This window comes from Gymnoscopelus braueri (genome assembly GCF_963280865.1).
Source record: "Gymnoscopelus braueri genome assembly, chromosome: 19".
Classification (NCBI taxonomy): domain Eukaryota; kingdom Metazoa; phylum Chordata; class Actinopteri; order Myctophiformes; family Myctophidae; genus Gymnoscopelus; species Gymnoscopelus braueri.
The window spans coordinates 12,606,493-12,634,162 of NC_137621.1; the positions used below are offsets into that span (position 1 = coordinate 12,606,493).

Sequence of the window (27,670 nt, forward strand, 5' to 3'; positions counted from 1 at the left end):
ACTGTACACCGTAAAATCCTGCGTCATAATTTAACACAGAGAGTATTAAAATGCACCCTTTCGGGCTCTCAGGATGTTACTGTGTACAGAAGAACTGGACTCACATGCCCTCGGGTGCAGAAACCTCACATTTTTTTCACAGCCCTGAACATTTTGCATATGAGAGAAACATCCCTCTGTCATTCCAGTGAACACTCACCAATGAAACTCACCCAACCACATCCTGGCACAAAGCCTCCAGGACGCCACTGTTCAGCGATACATTTCGTCAAAACAAGCGTTTGTATGGGCCTGGGAGAGATGGTTTGTGTTTGATCTCACAGAGGACCTTGAATTCTTACAGAAGCTACTGTCTAAACAGTAAAAAAAAAAAAAAAAAAAAAAAACAGCACACAGAGAGAGCATCCAGATGCATGCAGAACAGCCCTCCAGCACTACAGAGCCCGGGCTCTCATCTCCTCTCAGCCAGCATATGTCAGACCCGGTTCTGTCTCTCTGCCGTGCTGTGTGAACCACTGAGGGAACAGCAGGGGGGGGGGGGGGGTTTGCCACACCTCTGCCAAATGACTGGCATCATAGCCACACCTCTGCCAACTGACTGGCACCACACACACACACACACACATAAGACACCATCCAGAAAACAGCAGTGATCTTGTCAGAACACCCACTCCCCTTCCCCGAAAATGAAATGACATGGCTTGGGGTGATCGGATTTTGTGTGTGTGTGTGTGTGTGTGTGTGTGTGTGTGTGTGTGTGTGTGTGTGTGTGTGTGTGTGTGTGTGTGTGTGTGTGTGTGTGTGTGTGTGTGGGCCCTACTTGTATTATTATACTTGTGAGGGCCATGTCACCACATGCACATTAATTCACTGCAAGTCCCTGTGAGGACTGAAACATTTGCTCTGCACAGCCCTGAATCTCTCCATCTTTTATTTGCAATCCAATCCAGACTTCTGGTGTGATCTCTTTATTTCTGTGTGCGAGTCAGTCCCCTCCTTCTCTCTTGTGACTTTTTGCCTTGACTGCCGAAAGTCAAACAAAGGACTGGTCTCCAAAGGTACAGCTGAACTTTTGCTAACCCCCATAGCAGACTTTGAGGAAATAAGACATTGTTTGGACAATTTTCTTGGTCCTCACAAGAGAATAAAAAAAGACGATTTTTAGAGTTGCGCTGGGGGTTGGGGTTGGCGGTATTTTATACTTCAGTTGTTGATCTACAAGCTGGTTGGTTTAGGAGTTTGTAGATCTGCAATTTCCTGCTGTAGTTTTAGGGTAAAATGGCAATTTGTTTTATAAAAATGGCATTCATAAAATCGTCATCCTAATGTTGATGTGCCCACAAATATAGTAATACTGTACGTGTGTGTATGTCAGTACCGTTGGTTGCGGTGCTATACTCTGTGTAGACACAGGAGAGCCAACGGAACTGATACCAAAACACGCACATGCACGCATGCACACACACACACACACACACACAATCCCAGTTCAGAAAAAAAAATCTTTGATATGTGATGCAAATCCCTATGAAAAGTAAAGTTCTGCAAGTCATAAAAACAGATTGCTATGTGATGATTGATCATGTTGTGTTGCATTGATTGTTTGCCAAAAACTGGATCGATTGAGTAAAAAGCAGCACATTGAATTGGTTGATTATCTGTGGGTTCTACGGATACCAATAATTCCAAGTTTGTTTTATGTTTTGCCAGTGACCTGAATGCAATTCTGGCAATAAAATGACAACTAACAATCACCCCATGTGACAGGAACCCAACTGTATGACTGGGTGATATGGACAAAATCATATCATATCACAATATTTCTGACCATATCAATATTGAGACAATAATGTCGTATTGTGACTACTGTATATCAATTTTCTTTTTAATTCTTCAAAACATTTCAAAAATGTCTAAAATACCAGATCTACAAGCTGACAACGCATCGCAAAGTGATACGTTGCAAGCTTGTAGCTTGTCTATTTTCGTTATTTTTGACAATTTTTGAAAGTATAAAATAAGGCTCAAGTGATTAAAATCTGGAAAAGACAACATTTGCCAGTTGCCATATCACGATATCCAAAATCTCAGGCAATATCTCATATTATCACAACAACGATATAATATCGATATATTGTCCAGCCCTCCCATCATGTGACAGTCAGGTTACAGTGAGCTGCAGTTCCCTCAATGTAAGAAAGCCATTTATCATGAAAATCAATCCTAAGATCCATGTGCAAATTATATTTTACGATGAAGGAGAACAACATCCTTTTTATCCTGTCTGGGGTTTGAATTATTCTGTCTACTGTACTTCTCACACTGGTCACCAGGGGGCATCACAGTATCATGACGAGAGTCAAAGGCAAGAGTAATAGCTAGCTAACTGTGTCCTGTTATGACGATCACAGACAGACACAGACACTTACAGTACACGCACACACGCACACGCACACGCACACACACACACACACACACACGCACACGCACACGCACACACCGAGTATGATTATTTCATCAGTTTTTCTCCAATTTTCTAACAGCAAGGGAATTCAAAGAGCTTGATATTAGCCTCCCTCTGGAATACTTCTCTCTCTATTATTGCCAGACAAACTCATAACAATGCCGGGGTGAGATTCTCAACAACAGAGAGAGCCTGTCAGGCAATATGAAAATCACAAAACGTTCCCAGGGTTACAGAAAGTAATGCTTTGGTCCTGCATGTTGAGAGTTAAGGATTCTGTTTCTATTCTCCTCTGGTTCTGCTGCAGAGGAGATACTTCACCACTTAAACCCCTGCATCCGTATTGTGGGGGAAGCTTTCGCAGAAAATAGCAGATCGACAAGCTCACAAAGCGTCGCCAGCAAAAGCTTTCCACACAATAACAGAAAAGACACTAGCATAGAGCCCTGAGGGACTCCGCTCAACTATATGGGGTTTAAAGGAGCAGTTCACCCAAAAAAGAATACTTATTTTCTATCATTTACACACCCCATGAAGCCTTGAATGTGTGTATCCGGTAGGACACTCAAAGAGACTCAAAGAGTCATCGAATTATTGGCTTAGGAATGCGACAAAAACCTAAAACTCTCCATGAATTCAAGGCTTCATGGGGTGTGTAATTGATAGAAAATAAGTATTTATTTTGGGTGAACTACTCCTTTAAGTGGTTAAATGTCCTGAAAGGTGGCCTAACATCTTTGTGAGAACAACTTGCAACTAATTCATGCCAAGATTTATCAAAAAGGTATGGAGCGGGACATGGAGGACATGGGTGATAAAATACACAGGACGAATGTTCCTCCTCTCCTCGCCCTGTCGCCATGCATGCGGTCAAACATACAAACAGTACTGTTGAGAACCTGATGGGTAACTATGGACATTTCTCTTGGAAAACGGAGAGAACTGTACGAAGTGCGTAAGTGCATTTGTCTACATCTATAAGGACTTCCACCCAAGCCTTCCTAAATTATAGTCTTATTCATTCCCCCCAACTGCTGTGATACGATGAATGAACGTTGGCACATAACTCGCGTGTTTGTTTTCAAGTCAATGAAAATGGCACAGGGAGAGCTGTTTGAAATGTAGGCGTTAGCCACTTAAACCCTATACTTATAGTTGACCGGTATCCCCCCAGGGGTCTATGCTAGGACCCCTAATACAGGCTCTATATGCACAGGAGCCACATTGGAAAGAAATTGGGCCTCTTCCTTACTTCCTTCACAGGTGTTACCAATTATTCCAATGAAGGCTCGGTTCCATTTGGTGTAGCACAGTGGTTCTCAAACCTTTTAATTTGAAGGACCCCCATAACTCTGAGAGTGTACAAATGGAACCAAATGGACCCTTACGTACATTCTCAGAGTTACACACCCACCCGGCCGTAAGGGGCCATTTGGAACCCCCTCAAGGAACCATGAGGGTACATGGTCCACACTTTAAGAACCACTGGTGTAGCATAGTGTGTCCAGTGAGCCAAAATGCACAATATCAGCACCCTGACTCTGTTTGAACAGAATGGAACAGAGCCTTCATAAGCATCATTGGTAACACCTGTGAAGGAAGTAAGAAGAGGCCCAATTTCTTTCCAATACGGCTGCTGTGTATAGAACCTATTGTTCTGCCGAAAATAGCGGATCGACAAGCTGTGAGCTTGTAGATCAGTGATTCTCGCCAAATGTTTGCCCCAGGGTAGGGACACTAGGGTTCAAGTGTTTCTTTGTTTTAATTGAGCAAGATGATGACCAATCCTAGAATACTTTCCACAAATCTAGACCGTTAGAATGTTTAACAACACTGTATGTATGTAGAACCTGATTGGGTAGAAAGCTGCATTTCTTTTAAAACTGCACAATACACACACAGTAAAATAACGCTGAGTGTGTAAAGAATTGACCCAAATGGAAACTTACAGGTCCAAAACGGACCTGTAAGTGTCCATTTGGGTCTACTTTTTAAACAGGGTTCAAACAGGGTTTAGGATTTTGCTGTGCAGTCCAGTGCTAATAGGTTTGCCTGAATGACCTAGTAACGGGTGATCAGTGCCATGTGCACATTGTTGAGGTATTTCAAGCCTTGGCACATTTCCAAGTTTTGAATGTCAATGATTTTGTAATCGTTAGCTCATGATTAACACTTACCAAAGTAGAACTGTGACAAAGAAAAATACGATTCACCTTCAAACTTTGAAAAATACACTAGAGTTGTTATCTCTCGACGAACCCAAACTAAAATACATTTTCTCTCATTTACTTTTTTCTCTATTTATTTGTTTTTTTTTAGCTCAAAGACGTGGTTGCTGGTAGGTTTTCACAGCTGCACTTTTTTTTAAATGGCACTTTGCAAATGCTGAGAAAATACAGATCACACCCTTCCAGGATATTCAATGAAAGCTAAAGGTTGGCATCACGATCATCAGCGAGCCAACGAACAGCCCAACCCACCGGGTCAATAAAACTGCTTCAGCATTGTGGCAATGGTAGAACTGGCTTTGACTACGCCCCCCCCTCCCACCCCCACACTACTATGTTTTCATTTCAAAACGGATTTTAAAACGAAAACGATCTCCGTTTCAAACACGAGCGTTTTTAGCAGAAAACAATCTCCGTCCGCACTACACGCCTGAAAACAGCATTTCACACTTAGACATTTGACAGCCATAAGACAGCGAACGTCCATGAAACAGTACTTGGAGTCACACAACGCTTGTACATTCAACGCATCCTACTTGACTGAAGGTGTTGCAGACGTGACACTGAGGAGATTAGACAATTGATCGGTAATGGAAGAGTAGAGAGTAGTAATAGTAGTAGTAGTAGTAGTAGTAATGGTCTAGAAAAAGGCTAGTGTAAGTTGTTGTTTGAAACGTGGGAGCGGTCGGTCGCCGTTTTCTCAAAGTCTAGTCTGAGCCTCGGGGATATAGATCTCGATACTGTCCGCTCGCTCCGATGAAGAGTTCTGCCTGAAGGAGGCGGCGCGCTTGGCGGCCATGAGTCGCCGTCGAGCCTCCTGTCTATGTCTGTCTGTGAGGTCCAGGGAACGCTCTCTCACGATGCTCTTCTGCCTCATCGACATCGTCTTCTTTGGTACGGGAGCTGGTGGCTTTAGGAATAAGACAGACAGACAAACAGAAGGACAGAAACAGAGAGAGAGAGAGAGTTTTATACAAATATTCTGTGACCAGTTGAAAAGGTAAGAAAAACGAAAATCGCTGGCAGTGGGCAAACACAGCCAGAAATAAGTCTGGCAGTGAATGAGTTAACATACTCTATACCGAAGGGTTAACATAATGTTTTATTCATTCAAATAAGTCCCGGATTGCACTTTGAAAATGAATTGACGTTAGCCAATGACACTTAATGCACAGTTCTACTCTATTTGGAGATGTTATGATCAACCGAGAGTTGTCATTTCTCTTTGTGCTATGGAAGTAAATGTGTCTTACGCTATGCTAATGTTTCCCTGCACTTCAGATTATAATTAGATCACAGTCTATCATTTTGATCCCTCAATGCCACCACAGCAGACTAATGAGGTGGTTCACTCAGCTCTGTATAGTCTGTACCAAAGAACACATCCCCCCACGTAACAAAGAGCAGAACAAAACTCAAAGGCCTCGTCTGAACAAGTCCGTGATTTGAAAGCTGAAAGTAGCTGTTATTGTTCTCCTGAAGGATTTAAGTAACTACAGCTGCATCTGAACTTTGGACAGCAGGAAGACAATGGAGCGTGACATTTCTTCATGCACAGAGGCCAGAATGATCTCAGCGGAGAACAGCCTCGACTCCATCAAGAAGATGTAAAGAGAATAGAAAACATATTCTAAATGTCTCATTGCTAGTACTCGATTTGTGAAGGCAAAAACACTTCTTATCCACTCAGGCCTTATATGCTTCTTTGCCGATCTACACTCTCACAACGTGTCGCATCACGACGCCTTGTGAGCGTGTAGAGTTGCTATTTTTGCTTTATTTTTTTTTTTTTTAGCAAATTCTTTTTTGATTTTTTTTTTTTTAACAAATTTGTCGATTTTGTCAAATTCTAATGACTCAGACATAACCATAAACAAACCCGATGCGGTTGTCCAGAACCACTGATCCAACCAATATGCCCATGTGGGCTTGCCGATATATGGGCATATACTGATGACATCAGGGATCTCCATATATGGGCATAAAAGGAACACAGGTAGACAGACAGATACAGGGATCTCCATATATGGGCACAAAAGGGACACAGACAGACAGGGTACGTCGTCAACTCTGCCAAGCCCTCGACACTATGACTCAGACATATCGGTGGGATCGGCGGTGCAACGTAGGTGTGAGGGCCACGTAGCGGCCTGAACTGTAGATGTGAGGGCCACGTAGCGGCCTGAACTGTAGATGTGAGGGCCACGTAGCGGCCTGAACTGTAGATGTGAGGGCCACGTAGCGGCCTGAACTGTACATGTGAGGACCACGTAGCGGCCTGAACTGTACATGTGAGGGCCACGTAGCGGCCTGAACTGTAGGTGTGAGGGCCACGTAACCTCTAATATTATTCTAAACCGAACGACGATAAAAATGTATGACCGCATCAAAACCAGAGGCATGGATTTCACCAACCCTGCAATGCTCATCGCATTTCAGATTGAATTCTTGACATTACTCACTCCATGTCAGTATACTGAACCATACATTTTCTCACAAGGCGGTTTTGACGTGAATGATGTGTCTGTCAACCCTGAACCTGGACTGTGTGATGTGTCAGCGACACGCGAACGTGTCCTACCGGATCCTAATGTAACTTGGCAACGCGCCCTTCTGTGCCCTTGAGTACATGTACTCACATGTACTCAACTTAAGTACACTTTTGAGGTATTTTTGGGCGGTGAAACCGCCCCTATAAGTGAGATTTGGAAAAATGTACAAATATCTTGGGCAGTGAAACCGGCCCTAAAAGTGAGGTTTGGAAATTTGTACAATTATCCTGCGCTGTGATTGGCCAATCACAATCTATTCAGGACTGTGATTGGCCAGTGTCACATGACACATGTGCATAGCCCTATATAAGCAACCATAACTTAAAAAAAACCAAACTATTGTTTTTTTTAAGTTATGGTTTTGTCCATCATAAAGTGTGTTTTACAAAAGATAAATGTATTTATCTTTTGTACATGATTGATCGACTCCATTCAGTATTGTGATTAGCTAGCAAGACACATGCTGACACTAAGTGGCTCTTTCAGATCAAAGCATATATATTGGTTGACTCCATTCAGTATTGTGGTTAGCTAGGAAGACACCGCCCACTTCACACAGGGTGTGATTTTTTTTACTTTACTGGAGTATTTCCAATATGCAGTACTTTAACTTCTACTCCACCACATCTCAGAGGCAAATATTGTACTTTTTAATCCAATATAATTATTTGAAAACTTTAGTTACTAGTTACTTGGTAGGTTTTGATTATTATTACAAAACATACATTAATCACTTCAGCCCTATACACTTTGGCTATATTGAAAATAGCAGATCTACAAGCTTTTTATACATTTTATGCATTTGAAAACTTGTAAAATGGGACATTCTGCATAATACTTTAACTTTTGGTACTAGATGCCGATACTTTTGTACTTTTACTCAAGTACATTTTCATCACCAGACTTTTACTTGTAACAGAGTGTTACTACATTGCAGTATTGATACTTTTACTTAAGTAAAAAATGTGCATCAGACACTGATGTAATAGGTTGATGCCCAACCAACCTTCTTCTCTGGGCTGTCCACAGGCCTCCAGTCGTTGTTCTTGATCCGCTGCAGCTGGTCAAACTTCGTGGTGACGTCCTCGATGGAGAGCTGCAACAGGTCCCAGAAGCCGGCCAGGTCCTGAGAGGTGGGCCGCGGCATAGCGCTGGGGTCCTGGGAGGGGGGAAGTCGCACTATTAACCCATTAAGACCTGAGGCCAATTCTACAAATGGCTCTGAATCAGTAGTTCTCACATTTTTCAAACACTCCTCAAGATGTTTCAAAAGTGTTCAGAAATAGCAGATACAAGCTCGCAGCGCGGCACGAAGTCACACACACACACACACACACACACACACACACACACACACACACACACACACACACACACACACACACACACACACACACACACACACACACACATAAACACTAAACATGCAAACATCATCATAGAGTTGGCTGTGTGGGCTCTCAGCTGAAATGAGCACTAATACAATCGCGATGGGAATCCATCCTTTCATACCAGCTGCAAGGGTGCATTGCAGTAATAAAGCAAGTCTAATTCATCACTAAGTCATAACCAAATAATTGAAAATAAAATCAAGGCATAAAGGACATTCAACTGTGGCCTGGTTCCAGACGAATCTGCCATTGCAAGAAAAGAAAATCCATGCAGTGATATTGTACGGCCAGGCGAGGCTAATTCAACTGTCAAAACCATCGCAATATATGCCGTTCCGTTAGTCAGAGGCACATGGTTATGGTTTACAGCTAGATCAGGCTCTGGTTCAAGCTAGGAACTGTACTTATACCACACGTACACACACACACACACACACACACACACACACACACACACACACACACACACACACACACACACACACACACACACACACACACACACACACACACACACACACACACACACACACACACACACACACACACACACACACACACACACACACACACAACTGATTTAACAGATTTATCTGCTGCATATATTGGATGGCTGGAGGCCAAAACAATATAACAGACTTGCGGGTCTGAATACCGAAACACCTGCGCTACTATGATAAGTGTCTGTAATCCCTGGTGTAACTAAGGTGTAATCCTTGATGTAACTAGGGTGTACTAGCTGCTGTAACTAAGGTCTAATCCTTGATGTAATGGTGTAATCCTTGATGTAACTATTGTGTATTGTATACACTGTGTAAGCAAACAGACAGATAATGCAGAATCTTTTCACCCATTGCTGTATTCAGAAGAACTTAAACTAAGTATTACTTTTAGTACAGACAGACAGACAGACAGACAGACAGACTTTTTATTAATCCTAAGGGAAATGCCAGCAGTCGGTAGATCTACTTATTAGTCTGCTGTGGTTCCTGTTAATTTTAAAGGTTAATTATAAAGGTTAGGTTGTCATATTAGCTACTCATCATTACGGTATAGTTAATAACTGCTATTTGAAAATTCAAAATAGCCCCTATAGAGCCTATACTGTTCATAAGATATTATAAACTTGTAAAATTATTACCAAATTCCAAAACACTTCTTAAGCTGTCTCTAAGGTTTAGTGACACTTTTATTGGTTTCATAATATAAAACAAATCCTTTTCCCAGAGACTCTTATAATATTGGAATGACATGAGTTTAATCAGAAACCTTCTTCCTTGACATAGGCCGGTTAACACAGATGGTTACAGCGTTTGTGCCAACAACAACAATAATAATACACATAATAATAATACATTTGAAAAGCTCTGTTCATAAGCTCTGACGTGTCTGTCTGTAAGCTGGCACTTACATAGGCCTATATATTTTACAATATCTAAAAGTCCATGTCCAACAGTTGTTGGAATTTGGTCTACTGTCACTATAAAGCAGCATGGGCCGGTTAGCTCAGTTGGTTAGAACGTGGTGCTAATAACGCCAAGGTTGCGGGTTCGACCCCCGTACTGGCCACAGTGGTTTAGACAAGAAGATTTCCACGTACTGTCAGCAGACGCCATTTCAACTAACAGAGAGAGCAGTGCCGTTTGGAAAAAAACGAAAGAAGCTTGTGGTGTGTCAGCATCAGTGTATTTAGGTTCATTCATGTCTTTGTTCTGTATTGTCAGTCATTTCCAGTATATCGACTGAAACGGTTCTGCTTTCAGGAGACCACCCGCAACATTTCACATGATTCTGATCAAAGGAAACCTAGCTGTGTATAATACACTGTTCTAAAAATCATGCAACATCCAGAATAAATCAGTGAAACAATTAAAATATTCAATTGTCAAAAATTAACAATATTTATCTGTGGAAAGGAGTCAGGCTAAATGTAATGCCTCAACTCCTACAAGTACAAAGTACATTTACTCAAGTCCTGTACTTAAGCACAATTTTGAGGTATTTTTACTTCTACTCCACCACATCTCAGAGGCAAATATTGTACTTGTAATCCACTACAATTATTTGAAAACTTTAAGTTACTAATTACTTTTGGATTTTGGATTTGGATTTTTATTTATTGATACTTTTACTTAAGTAAAACATTTTAGTACTTTTCCACCACTGCCAAAAGGTGAACAACATAGTAACAATATAAGGCGTAATTCCTGCCATAAGTCTTCCTCACAACACAGTACACACAGACCACGCTATACAGTAGTTCACAGCAACAGAGAAGGTCACAGGGATTTGTGACTGGTGTTTTTCTTTGCCCCGTTCTCACTCTTCTATTGATCTGAGCCACGTAGACAGTATTTCAAAAGAAGTTGGTTCAGAGTTATGAGAAATGGTGTTGCTGCTGTTGCAGCATGCGGCAGAAAACTACTCGATATGGGGATTACTGACGTGATGTAGCGCTTAACCTATTAAAACCGGGAACGCATCTGTGTCATTTTCAGATTTCTTCTGGGCTATTCAAAAATATCAGATCTACAAGCTCAGAGCTTGTAGATCTGCTTTTTTTTGAAAAATCGTGAAACTATATGTTTTAAAGCGAACATTTTCAACTCCGATCTGTGCTTCTGGGGGTCCCTGGAACAATTTTTTTTGAGATGGGGGTCCACGGCCAAATCCAAATCATTTGGGGGGTCACTGGTATGGAAAAGTTGGAGCACCAGTATGTTGATATAGCAACATACTGTCAGGATTTAGAAAACACTTTTAGATATGTATTTGGCCGCGGACCCCCATCTCAAAATGTTTTGTTCCAGGGACCCCCCAGAAGCAAAGATTTGAGTTACAAATGTTTGCTTTAAAAAAATATATATATATATTCAAAGATGCACACATTTGCACACATTTTCACGATTCTTCAAAAATAGCAGATCTACAAGCTCATAGCCTATGAGCTTGTAGATCTGCCAAAGACATCTAAAATGAGAGAGATGCGTTCCCGGTCGTAATGGGTTAAACTCCTGGCTCTCCGCTCCAAAGACGACGTTATGCAAGTTTGCTTTCATTTTTCAAGAGCTTTTATGAGACAGATTTGGCTTCACTTTGAGACGCATATGTGTCCACAAATAAGAAGCTTAAGGAGAAGTCTAATTGCGTTTTATCTCGTCTAGCACGCCTCTCTCTGCCTCCTGGATCGACGTGTCTAAAGCCAGACTCAAACAGTGTGCTTGGAGCTCTGCTGCGGGATTAAAAACCGACCACACACTGACACCGAAGCTTGTCTTAATTCATTAAGACCGGGAACGCATCTGTGTCATCTTAGATGTCTTTGACTATTCAAAAAAAATAGTTCATAGCGCGGCACAGAATGCTTGTGGATCTGCTATTTTTGAAAAATCGTGAAAATGTGTGCAAATCTTTGAATAAAGCAAACATTTTTAACTCCAATCTTTGCTTCTTGGGTGTCCCTTGAATGAAATATTTTGAGATGGGGGTCCTCGGCCAAGATACATATAATTTTGGGGGTCCTCGACATGAAAAAGTTTGAGAACCACTGATATAGAAACATACGTTTTTCAAAAAACTGTAGGATTTAGAAGACATTTGTAGAATCCCCAGCAGCAAAGATTTGAGTTACAAATGTTTGCTTTAAAAATATTCAAAGATATTCAAGATTTTTCAAAAATAGCAGATCTACAAGCTCGTAGCACGGCACTCGGTGCCACGCTATGAACTTGTAGATCTGCTATTTTTGAATAGCCAAAGAAATCTAAAAACGACACAGATTCTTTCCCGGTCTAAATGGATTAAACTCCCTGGATCCCCCAGGATGTGCTCACTCGAGGTTTTGAAGTCCTTAAGATGCTGACAGAGGGCAACATGAAACTGCTCCACTCTCTCCAGCCAATTCCTTGCAAACAACAGATACCGTAATAAGACACTGCAGCGATCTGCCTATAGCTTACATTGTCTTGTACATTACAAGACATATAAGCCATGACTTCAGCAAGTCCTGGGTCATTTGGATTAATGAGTTGGTCAATTCCAGGTCGGAGATTAGGTTTTTGTAGACGCTAGTGTATGTTAAATAAGCCAAATATGCCTTAATACATTATAATTGTTCTCTATAACTAAAATGTAAAATGAAAAACAACTTAAATATTTTATTTATTTTAGAAATCGTTTCACTCAATAGGGGCAATGCCTGTCACAAGTTGATGATGCCATTTTCCATATGTGGTCCAGCCCTATGGAATTTATGGAATGCATGTGGAAATAAAAAACAACTGAATACTTCCTAAGGTTAATATGAGCATAAAATCAATATTTTATATTATGTTTTTTTTGCACAATAAATTCCATAGGGCTAGACCACACATGGACTAATGACATCATCAACTTGCGACGGGCATCGCCCCTATTGAGTGAAAGATGAACTATTTCTAAAATAAATAAAATATTTAAGGTGTTTTTAATTTGACATTTTAGTTATAGAGGAAAATTAAGGCATATTTGGCTTATTAGCCAGGGATCCTTTTAAAGCCAGGCCAGCTCATGGGACCAATGCGTTCATTAAGAGAAAATACTATTTTCACCAAAGATAGATATTTGGTGTAGAGGGAAAAAAGAGTGGAGTCGACTCAGGTCAAATGTATTGGGTACAGAGGGTTTAAGTGGTTAGACCTGTTTCAATACTGTGGCCCGGCACAGCGTGGAGGCCATTCCGTGTTATCTATTTCTCATTTCAAAAAGTTCAGGCCACAACAAATGTGTTGGTTGATGGCTATTGATTGTAACGTCAGTCAGCAGTTCAAACTGCTGTTTTTTGATTGATTCTACATTGTAGTGTGTGTTAGGGACTGTGAAGAGAGAGACACAAACTGTGTTTCCCTCTGTATCGTATTTGCTTTCTGATGTAATCTGCACCGGTGCAGGCAGACCCAGTCACTCACACGCACAAGCACACGCACACACCCACACACACACACACACGCACAAACACAGACACCCACAAACAAAGCTGTGATCGATACAGCACTAAAGCTCTGATGTGTTGAGGTTCTCACCAGGTTTTGCTGACACAGCCAATAGAACTGCTGGAACTTCTGAGACATGAGGAGCTGAGCGCTGCCCACCGCACTCCGGATCCGGCCTAGAACTGAAAGGACACACGCACGCACGCACACACACACAGCGGCACACACGGCCCTCATTAATAATGTACATTTAGAGCTCATAGACACATCACGTGCGGTACACAACGTACGTAAGTAATCAATCACATACTGATGACCATGTTTTGCAAGAAATGAATATGCTGTTAAACGTCCGTTTCTTTTAAAGATTTCTATTCTATTCTATTGATTGCAACAGTTAATCAAACTAATCAATCATAATTTATTTTTAAATAGAAATAATTGATAATCAAAATTGTCAATGTAGTCCATTATAAAACATAATTTAGAAGTTTTTTTATTCTATTAATTGAAAAAGATTAATAGAACAATCGCTCAGAAAATTAGTTACTGTATAAATTCATGCACGGCACGGGAGTCATACATGCCTCAGCTGTAATCGGCTGTTAGTCTGCTACTACTACTACTACTACTACTACTACTATTCTCCAATCTCAGCTCTGCTGGTCATTACCAAATAAACCATGCTTTTCTACACTCCAATCAGAGCTCACGCTCTCAACAGGGAGGCTCCTTTAAATATGGCTTCTTCTTCATTCATTAGATCTCTGCTTCTCTCACTGCTTGCTACACTTCTGCTGCTGCTTTAGCTGCCTCCTCCACCCCTGCCTCCACCTTTTAGTTCAGAGTCTGGCATATAGGCTCCAAATACTATTGTGATTTTATGTTTGCTGACTCAAGTCAATCTGTCTGTACTGCTTAGGCACGCTCTCGTATACCTGTGGGTTTGCTTAGTGTTCCCTGATTTGGCTTAGCATGCTGCTTAGCAAAATGTAGGGAACATCCCAAGAGCTGAGCCATTAACGGCAAGTTTGACTGTATCCCATTTGCTGCATTAAATGTTTAATTCTACTTTGTGACATGAGTGTTCCTGACTGAAATAATCGACAGTAGCAGCTGTGTTGATTTTGTCGACTAAAACTATGACGATTTTTTTTTGTCGACTACCTTTTTTCACTGACAAAAACTAAAAAGAACTAAATAAAAACTAAGCTATGATGACTAAAACTAAGACAAAATGTTAAGAGAGGGATGAGTGGAGAAGAGATCCATGCAGTAGAACTAAGTCATTTTATGTTTGGTTGCGCTCTGAAAATGGCAGATTTTCAGCATGCAACCAAGTGTAAAATCAGCCTTTGCGACGCCATCAAGGCCCCGCCAAAATACATTTCAGTTGACTCAATCAACTGTAGATTTAGTCGACAATAATCTTATGATATTTAGTTGACTAAAACTAGACAAAAACTAAAACATTTCAGATGACTAAAATATGACTAAAACTAAATGGAATTGTATTCAAAAGACTATGACTAAAACTAAATCAAACTCAACACTGAGTAGCAGCCCTACTTCCAGAGACGTGCACAGATAGACTCTAGGTGGTGCTAGAGCACCTGCCCTTTGCCCTCTTGACCAGAAGTGCCCTTTTGAAAAAAATAAAAAATAAATAAAAAGTTATTATTATTATTTATTTTTTTACAGTATGTAGCCCATGGTGACATCGATCAATTCTGGATTAAAAACTTCTAATATATTAACAATTCCCCAAAATGTGCATTGCAATTTTCTTCTCACACTACTAGGGCAGCTGGCGGTTCCGCGCGCCGCGCAAGGTGCCCTTTTTTTTTTACTTGAGCACCTGCCCCTCAAAATGTCTGTGCACGCCACTGCCTACTTCCTACACAGAAAATAGTGTGTGCGCGTATAGCTTTTCCAGGAGTCACTTACTGTCCTCCGTCAGGTCGTTCTCCTCCGCCTCGGCCTCCATCTCCTTGCACCAGCCCTCTATCCGCTTGGTCTCCGTGTGGAGGAGCTGCATGAACCAGCCGCCGTCCCGCCGTGGCGAGGGCGACGCCCTGCCCGACTCGCCGCCCGACGACGACAACAACAACGCGGCGACGACGCTCTCCCTGGGCGAGGGCGGCTCCAGCTGCCAGGTGATGGTCTCGCCGCCGCCGACGGTCTGGTCCGCGCTGGGGCTGCTGGGGGGCTCGGCGGGCGTGTTGCGGTAGTCCTCGCGGTAGCTGAAGAGGCCCTGGGTGCGCACGGTGCGCACCGCCCCGTACTGCGTGGGCGTGCTGGGCTCCGAGACGTGGCGCTGCTGGAAGCCGCCGCCGAACTGCAGGCCCTTGTCCTCCATGGTGGGGAAGCCCTCCAGCTCCAGGTCGGCCTGCACCGACGCCGTCACGCTGTTGGAGCGCTTGAACCGGCCCTGCCTGAAGGGCACACAACATTAGAGCAGGGGTCTTCAACGTTTTTCAGGCCAAGGACCCCCTAGCTGAGAGAGAGATGAAGCAGGGACCCCCTAGCTGAGAGAGAGAGATGAAGCAGGGACCCCCCTCTATATTGTGTAAAGTTTTGTTTCAGATGAAACTTTTTTTGTTTACTTTGCTCTTTTTTCCCTCTACACCTACACCTCTTTGCCAAAAATAGCAGATCTACAAGCTCACAACGCCTCGCGCTGCGAGGCGTTGTGAGCTTGTAGATCGGCTATTTTTGGTTGGCTAAGGTTTTCCTCAGGAAAAGGGATGCTAGGGTTCAAGTGGTTAAGGTAAAAAATATAAATCATATCAAACAAAGATTTGGCGGACCCCCTGTAGTAACTCTGAGGACCCCCTAGGGGTCCCGGACCCCCTGTTGAAGACCCCTGCATTAGAGTTCTCAAATTATGCCCAAACCCGACCCTACCCGACCAGACGTTTTCGGGCCGGGCCCAAAATCTATGCTAATTAGTCGGACCGGGCCGAGCCTTGGGTTCTGTGAAGAAAAAAGAAAAAAAAAGAAAAGAAATCTATTACCCCCCAAAACAAAGAAATGTAAACTGCCTCTAGCGGCCTAGCGGTAAGGCCGACGGAAATGGCAGTGGATGTGTTGGATGTCATGCAACTCAAAGCAGGCCCGGCGACACAGGGGTGCCAGAGGGGGGCCTGCCACCCTCTGTTGCATGCACCCTCCTTTTCGGGTTTGTCGGGTTTTCGGGCCTAAAAATATAGTAATTGTTCAGGGCCGGGCAGAGCCTCGGGCCGGCCCAGTAGGGCCCAGTTAAGGCCGGGCCTTCATTTTCAGGCCCGTTGAGAACTCTAACACACATATATACCAGTGTTGCCAAGTTGACTTTGGGCTTGTTTTCTTTTGGTAAAGTTACATGTAAATATTTGTAGTTGTGGGTAGCGGGTGTGTTTCTAAAGTGTGGTTGCATATTTGGGCTTGCTTCCTAATATTGTTTAAACCAGTGGTTCATGTCAAGGACCCCCAATGAATATGTATTTGTCTGTGGGGCCCCCAACTGAAAATATTTTGCAACAGGGACCCCCACCGCCAATACAAGATTTGTGTTGTTAAAAGGTTTAATGAATATTCCAAATATTTCACTTTTCTTTTTCCATATATTTTTTAAAATAGCGGATGTAAAGTGGTAAAACATAGCCTGGTCGCTTCTTTTGGCCTTCTCCACTAATTGGGCTACTAGAGGGGACATTTGGCCTTCACAAGTAGCCTGCACAAACACACTCTCTCTTGCACGCACACACGCACGCACGCACGCACGCACGCACGCACGCACGCACGCACGCACACACACACACACACACACACACACACACACACACACACACACACACACACACACACACACACACACACACACACACACACACACACACACACACACACACACACACACACACACACACACACACACACACACACACACACACACACACACACACACACACACACACACACACACACACACACAGCAAGCAAGCAAGCAAGCAAGCAAGCAAGCAAGCAAGCAAACACCAGCCAATAAAAGCAAGAAAATTGAGTCTATTCATGAAAGTGGCAGCAAGGTCATACATTTCATGAGGATAAAGCTGCTGGGCCATTATCTCACCCCTTCTTGTCATCCTCCACTTGTGTTCCAACAGAATGATATTCCCTGGAGCTTTTACCTTCTGATTCTGAGTCTGTGGCTGCTTCCACCTAATGCAAAACAAAAGACACAAACACTCATTATGTCAGTGGTTCCCATACTGGGGGTCGGGGCCTCCAGGAGGGGTCCCCAAATTATTAGCTTAATGTGCAACATTGTTTTCTCACTCAACAGTAAACAAACCAACATACAGTATAAGTGTATACAGGGTATCTGCACATTTTTAAAGTTACAATTTAATGACTCTCAAGACCTTTTTAATGCCTAATTGGCCAAATTGTCAAATATTGCAAATATTGTGAAAATAGCCGATCTACAAGATCACAACGCCTCGCACTGCACAATACACAATAGGTATCTGTGGAACCGAGTCAAACTAAACTAAATGCCTACAATTCCAAGTGCTTGTCAGGGTGGGGGGGTCTGCAGTTCAAATATGATTATTTTAGGGGGTCCGCATTTCAAATATGATTATTTTGGGGGGGTCGCAGCCTGAAAAGTTTGGGAACCCTTGCATTATGTTCCATCCCCCCTCATGTGTTTGAGAGGTTATTGATTAGGGATAATACACCTTCTATGATTTATGGAGGCTGCACAGGCAACACAAACCATAGGTAACAATTGTCAAAACAAAAAAAGATCAAAGATCAAAGATCTTCAAGAAATGACAAACATTTTCTAAAATAGCACAAATAGCCGATCTACGAGCTCACTTACAATGCAATACATTGTGAGCTTGTGAGATCGGATATTGTCAGTATTTATCATACAACAAAGTATTTACTGCTTAAGTCAGGGGTTCTCAAAGTGGAGTCCAGGGACCCCCAGGGGGGTTGTAGAGGGTCCCCAGCTAAATTTGTTAATACAGCATCATAATTAACCACTTTATCCAATACGTTGGCTATTAAAAAATAGCAGATCTACAAGCTCACAGCGCGTCACTTTGTGACATCTGCATGGGATAATTAAAGATACTTCTAAAAATATATATATATCGTGGAAAAGTACATTTTCTTCTGTAATATAATTCAAAAAGTGAAACATTCTAGATTCATTGCGCATAAAGTGAAAAATGTAAAACCTTTTTTCGTTTTAATCTAGATGATTATGGCATACAGCTCATGCAAATCAAAAATCCATATCTCAAAATATTAGAATATTATACAAGGCCACTCAAAAGAAGGATTTATAATACGGAAATGTAAAGGTTTGCTTAGATAGGGGCCTTAAGCTCATCTGCGTGGTTGGTTCTGGTGACTCTCATCTTCCTCTTGACAATACAACACAGATTATCCATGGGGTTCAGGTCAGGCCAGTTTGCTGGTCAGTCGAGAACAGTAATACCATGGTCAGTACACCAGTTACTAGTAGTCTTGGCTCTGTGGGCAGGTGCCAAGTGCTTCTGGCAAAGGAAATTGTGTCCAGTGTGAAGTTTCCGCAGTCAGTGATGATTTGGGGTGCTATGGCATCTGCTGCTTTTCTGTATTTTCTGTATTATAATTACTTCTTTTGAGTGGTCTTGTGTAATATTCTAATATTTTGTGATATGGATTTTTGATTTTCATGAGCTGTATGCCATAAAAATCCAGATTAAAACAAAAAAATGTTTTGAATATTTCATTGTATGCGCAATGAATCTAGAATAAATGAAATGTTCACTTCTTTAATTATATTACAGAAGAAAATGAACTTTTACACAATATTATTATTTATTATTTTAAGGATCTGTAAACCTTCGATGCTACTTTAACAAACATTCCTCCAAACGGCCGTCTGTCGTCGTCAAGTGTTTCACTGGCATGCTGTAACCATGGCGACACAGAGGGAGAAACAGAGATAGGGCCAGTATGTGTTGGTGGCAGTTTTGGAAGAAGTACTCTCATTATTTACTTAAGTAAAAGTGTTAATGCCACAAGGTAGAAATAGTCTGTTACAAGTAAAAGTACGGTATTTAAAATTTACTTGAGTAAAAGTACATGAAATATGCTTAAAGTACCAAAAGTAAAAGTACTCGGTACGCAGGATGTCCCATTTCACAAGTTTTCAAATTGTATAGAAATCTTTTGAAAATAGCAGATCTACAAGCTCACAATGCGTTGCATCGCGACGTGTTGTGAGCTTGTAGATCGGCTATTTTCAAATAGCCGAAGGATATAAAGGTTGAAGTGGTTAATGTATGTTTTGTAATAAAGTAAAAGTAACTAGCAACTTAAGTTTGAAAACAATTGCAGTGGAGTAAAAGTATCAATATTTGGATCTGAGATGTAGTGGAGTAGAAGCAAAAGTATTGAGAATTGGAAGTACTCCAGTAAAGTAGAAATACCAAAAAATTGAGTACATACACTGAGTTACTTTACCCCACTGATTGGTGGATATTATGGTATGGCAGGAAAGTGATTGATGTTGATCCTGCTGTGTCCCTGCAAGGCTGTGATCATCAGTATAATGTATACACAGGCTGTTTATCAACCTTATTTACACAGTGGGATGTCACACCCCCAACGTGATGGCTGTGTGAATAAGGTGTGTGTACGTGTACGTGTGCGTGTGCATGTGCGCGTGTGTGTGTGAGTGTGTATGTGTGTGTGTGAGTGTGTATGTGTATGCAGCATTTGGCACCAGACAACTCGGTGCAAAGCAAACCACAGCCCACATAGTTTTAATTGGCTAAGTAAAGCTGTGTCCTCCCTTTGACTGGATGGAGAAGTAATGTGCAGGGTCCTAGGGGTTCCGGGGACCCCCTATAGGGCATTGGTTCTCAAAGTGGGGTCCGGGGACCCACAGGGGTCCTTTGGGGGGGTTCCCAGCAAAATGTGTTAATATGGCATCACAATCATTTTAACCACTTTAACCATTTATATGTTGGCTATTCAAAAATAGCAGATCTACAAGCTCACAGGGCGACACTTTGTGCCGCGCTGCGAGCTTGTACGTCTGCTATTTGAAAAAGTATTTGAAAAATAATAATTTAGAATTTTCTCTTCTGGGGGTCCCTGGCACAAAGTATTTTCAGATGGGGGTCCACGACCAAATACATATCAATTTGGGGGTCCTTGACATGAACAAGTTTGAGAACCACTGCCCTAGAGGTCCTTGAGGGGGTTCCAGGAGGTCCCCAGCTAAATGACATGATACTGGTTAGTGGTTAGGAACCAATTGGACCCTCACAGATCTGTAACTCTCTCAGTGTTATGGGGTCTCTGGGCCGATGCATACCAAGCCGGTGTTCTTTGAAATGAAAACGTCTGAGAACGACTGGTTTACATTACAGTATGTAGCTTAGTTAGCTATAGGCTATAGCCCACGACGTGTATAAATTGGAAACATTAAACAGCTCGTTGGGCGTTTATCACCTGTTGGGCACCTTGCTCGCACGGCCACGCCTCATGAGCCTCAAGGCCTCGCTGTCATGTCCTTGCCTGCCATGTTGTCATGAGATGAGAGGTGGATGTGTGCCTGGAGCAGCAACCTCTACAACACATCATGTCCTCCCTTATCTTTAATTTGTTTCTCTCTCTCTCTCTCTCTCTCTCTCTCTCTCTCTCTCTCTCTCTCTCTCTCTCTCTCTCTCTCTCTCTCTCTCTCTCTCTCTCTCTCTCTCTCTCCCCCCCCCCCCCCCCCCCCCCTCCCCGCCGTCACTCACTCCTCTCTCAGCCTCTGTCTTTTTGTCATTTCATTTTCCTTCACGTCTTCTGTCTTTTCTACCCGTTATATTTGTGAACAGGAGACAGAAGGAACGGTTTGATAACGAAGTTTATTCCTTGCCTAAAGGATTATCATTATTACAAATAAATCACTCCCTGTTGTGTTTGTGTGTGTATGTGTACGTGTGCATGCATGCGTGAGTGCGTGTGTGCGTGTTTGTATGCATGCTTTCGTGTGTGCGTGCGTGTGTGTGTGTGCGCGTGTGCTTCACACCTTGCTGTGTGATTAGCACAGTAATTTGGAAATCAATCCGGCAGCATTTAATTGTCTCTGCTGGGAGGACGTGATGAAAAGAGACAGCCCACCTCAAGAACATTTATTAATTAAACTCTTCTGTCTGTTCTGTCAACTCAACGTGATTCTCCAAACGAAGGGGAGGAGGGACGCAATATTATTCATTTGCCAGTTAGATATGTCTGTCATTAGCCGGGGGTTGTATATTGTCAGTGGAATATAACTGACAAACACACACCAGTGACTTCATATCTTTGGCCACGGTTTTGATTCTGCATGGAACGACTGTATAATTATTGACTGAGTGCAGCTGTTTAAACCAAGCCTGTTTAACCCATTTAGACAGAATCTGTGTCATTTTTAGATTTCTTTGGCTATTCAAAAATAGCAGATCTACAAGCTCGTAGCGCGGCACTGAGTGCTGACTGCCGCGCGACAAAAGATCTTGAACATTTGTGCAAATATTTGAATATACATATTTTTAAAGTGAACATTTTTAAATCCTAAATTCTAAATCCTAACAGTTTTTTTTAAACGTATATGTTGCTATAATATCAGTGGTTCTCAAACATTTTTCATGTCAAGGACCCCCAAAATGAATAAAAAAAATAAATAAAAAAATGATAATGATAATGGTATTTTTCCGTGGACCCCAATCTCAAAATATTTTGTTCCAGGGACCCCCCCAGAAGCAAAGATTTGAGTTGAATTATATATATATATTCAAAGATTTGCACACATTTTCATGATTTATTTATTTCAAAAATAGCAGATCTACAAGCTCATAGCGCAGCACTCGGTGCCGCGCTATGAGCTTGCATATCTGCTATTTTTGAATAGCCCATAATCTAAAAATTACACACAGATGCGTTCCCGGTCATAATGGGTTAAATTGTAAATTGCCTCAGACTAGGGGGCTATACGAGTCTATATTCAAATGTTTTTATTCACTTTTCATCAATCTATGTCAAGTAAAGCAATGCGATAACAAGGCAAGGCAATTATCAAACTCGATATCAAATGAAAACTACAGCAATAACAACAATAACCCACCCACCCTCCGCCCTGAGAGACTGGCAGACAACAAGACAGATAACAAAACAGGAAAAAAACTAAACACTGCAAGAATCAAACAAAACTGAACTAAAAGCAGATAATTGTGAGATGGGGCATGTGAAACATCATAACAACAGTCAGTACAAAACAGGCCTATATATAAGAGTCTAAAACAGTGTTTCACAAACAGGATAGTGACCCAAAACGGGTCACGAATAACTATCTGATGATCTGAGGTTGATCGGAGATTTCTTTTATTTATACAATACATATTTCTGAATGTAGCAACTTGCACCTATACATAAATGTACTTTTGAACGCCTTTTGAACGCCTTCAGGATCTTACAAAGTAAGTAAAAATATCGTCTCTGTCGGGTGGAAACCTCATATGTCCAAAACTGTTACTCAGCTCAAAGCTCAAAATGTGTCGCTTTGTGCCACGTAGCGAGCTTGCGGATCTGATACTTTTGATGCTTTTGTGTAACCCTGTAGTATGATCAATAGGGCGTTACTTTAGGAAAAAAACTAAAAGCTAGAATACGGAGATAAGAGGTTTCTGCCCGACAGCAACGATATGAAAAATGGCATAGGTGTGTCACCGTGACGCGCTTCTAGTAGGAGAACCTGTTAGTTCAGAGGAAGGTGACCTCCGCAGTGTTTGTTAAGAGTGTTGCTGCAACGTAAAGTTCCACCTCATGAAAACAAAATGAGTTCCTCCTCTGTGATGGATGAGGAGAAGAGATGGACGCTGGCTTTGTGTGCTGGTGTCGCACACCGGGAACAGCCGATCTACAAGCTCGCCACGCGTTGCAGCGCCACGCATTGTGCGCTTGTAGATTGGCAAGTTTTTTTGCTCGACGACACGATGTACAACCAAGTATAAATAAGGTGTAATGTCTACGATGACTCATGCATTTGTGCACACACACATACAGTGTACATGCACGCACGCGCACACACACACACACACACACAGTGACTATGTTGCCACTTGGCACATAGTGTTTCACAGCTGTGGAAAGTGTGAACATCAGCAAAAAGTATCTGTTGTCTCACACACACACACACACACACACACACACACACACACACACACACACACACACACACACACACACACACACACACACACACACACACACACACACACACACACACACACGTAGAGATGAATCTTGACCAGCGGCTTCATTTGAGGTCAAAAGCTTTGACCTCTTCTATCCTCATTAAAGGCGTCGTTAAAACAGCTTTTTTGTGAATAAATCAATTCCCTACTTGAAACACAGCCATGTGTCAAAGTTTAAGGCTACCAACGTGCTGCGGGTACAGTCTTTTAACATCAATGTGGACGTTAATTACAATGTCATTTCAATCTAAGACACTTACGTTAAAAGCTGTAGGATCGTTTATATTGCAACAAATGGTTATACTCTGGTCAGTGTTTGTGAGAACAACACACAAAGGTGGCTCAGGTTAGGTAAGGGGAGGTAAACAAATTTTCCTAGAGAGGAGGTGACATTCACAGCCGACATTTTCCCTTTTCTCCTTCGTACATATAGTGTTTTATATCTGTTGATGATATGTATTAAGGTCGTAACACACGGCAAGCGGTTCACGCGGGCGGTACCGCTCGGATCAGCGGTGATTGTGCCGCGGTCATTGTTGTTTTTTTCCTCCTGCGCGGTGCGGTGAAAAGAAAAGCTCATCACAATCCAGCTCTTGCCGCCCGCGCGCGCGTCACGGGGACGGGCCCGCCTGCCTCACCGCCCCTCAACTTCTCCGCGCGTCCCAAATAATCGCCCGCCTCTCATTGAAAATGAATTACATAGGCGCGTTGGCCGCTTGCTGTGTGAAAGGACCTTTATTGTGTTATTTTTATGCTATGTTGATGAATTGAATACTTTTAGCCTAAATGTCTGACTGTACTTCGTGCTGTTTTCATTTCTACCTAATAAAGTATTCAATCAATCAATCAACCTATACTGTACAACAGATTCTTAACGTGTGGGCCGGGGCAGCGAGGGTATTGCAAATAATTGGCAAAACACTAACATTTGAATTCTAATATAAAATCATTATTAAAGAAATAATGCAAAAAAAACAAAAACACTTCAAACCCTACATCCATGTTGTGGCGACGCGTTGGGAGCTTGTCGATCGGCTATTTTCAGCGAAAGCTTTCCCCACAATAACAGAAAATAGAAAAGACACTAGTATAGCGGGACTCCGGTCAACCATATGGGGTTTAAGGCCGTTCTGTGTGGAGTTTGCATGTTCTCCCCGTGTCCCCTAGGGTAGGTACCCTAACAAAAAAACATGCAGTAATCCTGGTCTCTATTCTGCCTCTCTAACGTGTTCCTTCTACGCGCTGCTACGTCCTACCACGGAAACTCCCCCTGTCAGGTGATAAGACGTAGTCTGCTGACTCCTCATGCATTGAAGGAGGCATGAGCTCAGTTCGGGGCTCTCCCCAGACTGGCAGAGGGAGAGTAGCGCCCAGGATTACAAACATTGGCGCTGGGTGAAAAATGGGTTACAAAATCGTGGGATAAAAACGAAAAGAAAAAAAGACCTTGTCCATCGGCTATTTTCAGCAAAAGCTTTCCCCACAATAACAGAAAACAGAAAAGACACTAGTATAGAGCCGTGAGGGACTCCGTCAATATGGGGTTTAAGTGGTTAAACCCTTGAAAAAACATGTTCTCATTGTGATACCAATACATATAGGAACTTAAAGTATACTACTGTACGTTATTTCCATTGATCCAAGCTGGAACACAATTGAACGATTGATCCTTATTAAAACAAACATGCTCTGAAAACACCACACGGCCCACACCGTCTGACCACTTAACACGGCGGCCATTCGGCTGCCGTGTTAAGTGGTCAGACGGGTGGGCCGGCCGTGATTGATCGCTCTCTAGATGATCCAAGTGGGCTCTGATCCAGAAAAAGGTTGGGAACCCCGCGCTGCATGCTGCTGCTGCTGTACAACATTCTTCTTTTCTCAAGAGAAACTGTCCGTGAGTGTTTTATGTGTCAACGTTAGCAAACACACTGACGCAGGCAAAGATGAATGGAGAAAGCAAGACCCTCCAACTCGTATTGATTTCCTGTTGTGTGTGTGATGTGGGCGCCCCGCCCCCTTTAGGAGACCAGAAGCACATGACGTTCACAGCACTTGAGAGCTTTTGCTTGCGCTCGCCAAAAAGGGGGGGGGGGTCTGGGGCGGGGGCGGGGGGATGAGGGGATGGGGTTGAGGAGAGAGGGGAGAGAGGCAACCACGCCCACTTAGGAGATTTGTGAACCATTTTTCGTAAGTTGTGATCGGTGAGTTTGGCTATCTTGATAAAATATTGATGCAGGTTAGTCAAACAACGCAACACAACACAACACAACACAACACAACACAACACAACACAACACAACACAACACACCTAATGACACATGCAAGTGTCTTGAAACCCTAGGCTTTTGTAAATGGTAAATTTATATAGCGCTTGCATCCAAAGCGCTAGATTGTGCATTAAATTCACCCACACATTCACGGCGGAGGAAACCATGCAAGGCACCAACCTGCTCATCGGTTAGGGGTAATTAGGCATCTTGCTCAAGGACACTAATTCTGGGGGAGCCCCGGGATCGAACTGGGAACCTTGCAGTTGCCATCCGGCCACTCTACCGGCCACTCCACCCCTGAGCCACTGCCGCGCTGTACAGTAGTTTGCTTTCCAGTTGAGGTTAAAAACTACAGCAGATTAAAAACATGGCAGGCTAGTATAAGGCAAGCAACTGTAGCTAATCAAATTAATTAACGGGCGTGTTTAGATTTAGTTTAACCCAGAGCGCCGTGGTTGTACCCATGACCGGGTGCAAGTATTGACAGCCTTATTACGCCTGTCATGTTTTTACAACAACGCTGTGGTTTCTAACCTGAACTGGAAAACAAACTATACAAAATCCGCCTATAGGGTTTCATTGGCTGTAAGAAAAGACTGGGCTCTGAGGACAATCCCCACTGAATGCCAGCTCATATGCCAGAGATTGTGAGCCGCCACCCCCACCCCGCATCATCCTATAAATATGAAACCATAGCACAAAACCAGGCATGATTCTATGAATAGATTGCACAGCATCCTATCCTATCCGTGAACAAATAATAACGGGAGGACATTGGGGTGACGGAGGGAATCTGCAGAGATAGACTGTGAGCTGTCAGCTTAAAGAAAGGGCAACAGATAACGGACAACTTCACATATTTACTTGTCCATACAGTATCTAGACAACAGTATCAGTTGCTTTTTAAATATAACGTGGCTCTTTAACCATGTTAATATCCCAGCCCAGGCTGTCCAAGAGGGCCAAACAAAATGTCTGTTAGTAGAATACCTGGTTTCTGTCAGTGGTGGAAAAAGTACTCAAATGTTTTACTTAAGTAAAAGTATCAATACTGCAATGTAGACATACTCAGTTACAAGTAAAAGTCTGGAATTCAAAATGTACTTAAAGTACCAAAGGTAATGCAGAATGTCCCATTTCAAGTGTATAAAAATCTTGTAGATGCTTGTAGATCTGCTATTTTCAAATGGCCAAAATGTATTAGGGCTGAAGCTGGTATGTTTTGTAATAATAATCAAAATCTACAAAGTAACTAGTAACTAAAGTTTTCAAATAAATGTAGTGGAGTAAGAAAATTGGAAATACTCAAGTAAAGAACAAATACCTAAACATTTTACTGAAGTACTGCACAGTAAATATGCTTAGTTACTTTCCACAACTGGTTTCTGGTACTCTTTTCATAATCCCTGTGCGTTACTACCTGCTGACCAATGTTTATTTTCTAACATTAGAAATAGTATAGATGTTGTTACTCCTAGCTGTATCTCTCTCTGTATCGGCCCTGTGTTTCATAACTG

At 42.4% G+C, this 27,670-nt stretch overlaps 1 protein-coding gene across 1 annotated transcript in view; it reads right to left on the reverse strand.

Annotated features, from left to right (window-relative positions):
- Positions 1-5,127: 5,127 nt before the first annotated feature.
- The window catches only part of dlgap2a (discs, large homolog-associated protein 2a), a gene marked incomplete at its 5' end in the record, with an annotated part of 125,772 nt that continues 103,229 nt past the window's right edge, over positions 5,128-27,670 (reverse strand). Inside the window, 5 exons of the mRNA XM_080413204.1 lie at positions 5,128-5,595; positions 8,223-8,403; positions 13,696-13,787; positions 15,553-16,040; positions 17,720-17,808. Of these exons, the coding sequence (XP_080269330.1) occupies positions 5,393-5,595; positions 8,223-8,403; positions 13,696-13,787; positions 15,553-16,040; positions 17,720-17,808 (1,053 nt within the window). The 3' untranslated portion in view covers positions 5,128-5,392. The remainder of the gene's footprint in view (positions 5,596-8,222; positions 8,404-13,695; positions 13,788-15,552; positions 16,041-17,719; positions 17,809-27,670) is intronic.